Source organism: Lactuca sativa, chromosome 7, assembly GCF_002870075.4.
Source record: "Lactuca sativa cultivar Salinas chromosome 7, Lsat_Salinas_v11, whole genome shotgun sequence".
NCBI lineage: Eukaryota > Viridiplantae > Streptophyta > Magnoliopsida > Asterales > Asteraceae > Lactuca > Lactuca sativa.
This window is the reverse complement of record NC_056629.2, coordinates 173,265,912-173,267,199: the sequence shown is the minus strand read 5'-3', so window position 1 is coordinate 173,267,199 and position 1,288 is coordinate 173,265,912. Positions and strand designations below refer to the sequence as shown.

Genomic DNA, 1,288 nt, shown 5'->3' with positions numbered 1-1,288 from the left:
ATATATATATATATATATATATATATATATATATATATATATATATATACACACACACACACACTAGGTGTGAGACTCATGTAATACACGAGTTTATTAAAAATAAAAATTTAATATAAAACTATAGCTTACATATATTGACCCTAAATAAAATGTGGATTTTAAATTTAAGAAAATTGAAAAATAAAAAAAAATGACAAGTGTAAAAAAAATAATTCAAAAAATCCTAAAGATGAATATGTCAAATTTAATGAGAACATGATATTTGGCAAAAACGATTTTTATTTTTTAGGTTAGAAGATATATATATATATATATATATATATATATATATATATATATATATATATATATATATATATATATATATATATATATATATAAAATTTGTGATGTAAAGGAAAAACGAAAGAATTAAAACAAGGCATTCAAAATGATATATTTTCGGACATAAGAGTTCAAAGATCTCTTATTTTACAATACATATTAAGTGCATACTTTCATCGAAAGAAGTCTTGCTAGTTATTTGTTTTACATATAAGCACTACATAATGCATAACTGCATTGTGAAACATCTTTTTAGTATATGACTGAAAAGATGGTTATTTCTCGATGTTTCCATTAGTTTTGAGTTTGTTTGTAAGCAGTTGCCTCTGCAAACGTCTTGCAACACTTGCACCCTCCTTTAATGTGGTAAGATTTACCAGTACAACAACCAAGCTTGCAACCTTTATGTCCAGGATTATTTGGATCGTATAAACCCTTACCGGGCTTAACACCTTTGTCATGCCTTCCAATACTACCACCTATGATGTGTTCTCCATGTCCACCAGCCTTAGACTCACCTACAACATTAAGTGTTAATTAACTTGCAAGATTTATACGTTTTTTTTAAAATAAAACACATATGAGAGAAAATTTATTTACTGTTAGTGTTTTCAGCCAACGTCGTAGCTACAACCACCTCAGAGTTAATGAGAAGGACAACAGCAAAAGCTAGATTAAGAAGAAGGAAAGCTCTTGGAGCCATTTTCACCTATTTATACAAAATGAAATATATGGAAGAGAGGTGTGGAAATCAGTGTGTTACACGTCTCAATTTATAGAAGGTTTTATGAATGAAAAAATTATTGCTATGCCCTACTTTGTTTAGTGGTTGGGTGGTGGGGAGTGGGTCTAAGATTAGGATACTATCTTTTTTTTTCCTGCATGTGCCTCAATTTTATCACTTTTTTTTAACAACAAGCAAGAAATATATTAAAAAGAAGGGTAAATTACATGGATGGTC

The 1,288-nt window shown here is 28.3% G+C and overlaps 1 protein-coding gene across 1 annotated transcript; it reads right to left on the bottom strand.

Moving 5' to 3' along the window:
- Window positions 1-414: 414 nt before the first annotated feature.
- Window positions 415-1,086, bottom strand: LOC111902832 (uncharacterized). The gene is made up of 2 exons (XM_023898650.3): window positions 928-1,086; window positions 415-845 (listed from the first exon to the last, which is right to left on the bottom strand). Exons 1-2 carry the CDS (start codon window positions 1,028-1,030, stop codon window positions 622-624), a joined length of 327 nt encoding a protein of 108 aa, XP_023754418.1. The 5' UTR covers window positions 1,031-1,086; the 3' UTR covers window positions 415-621.
- Between the last annotated feature and the right edge of the window lie 202 nt (window positions 1,087-1,288).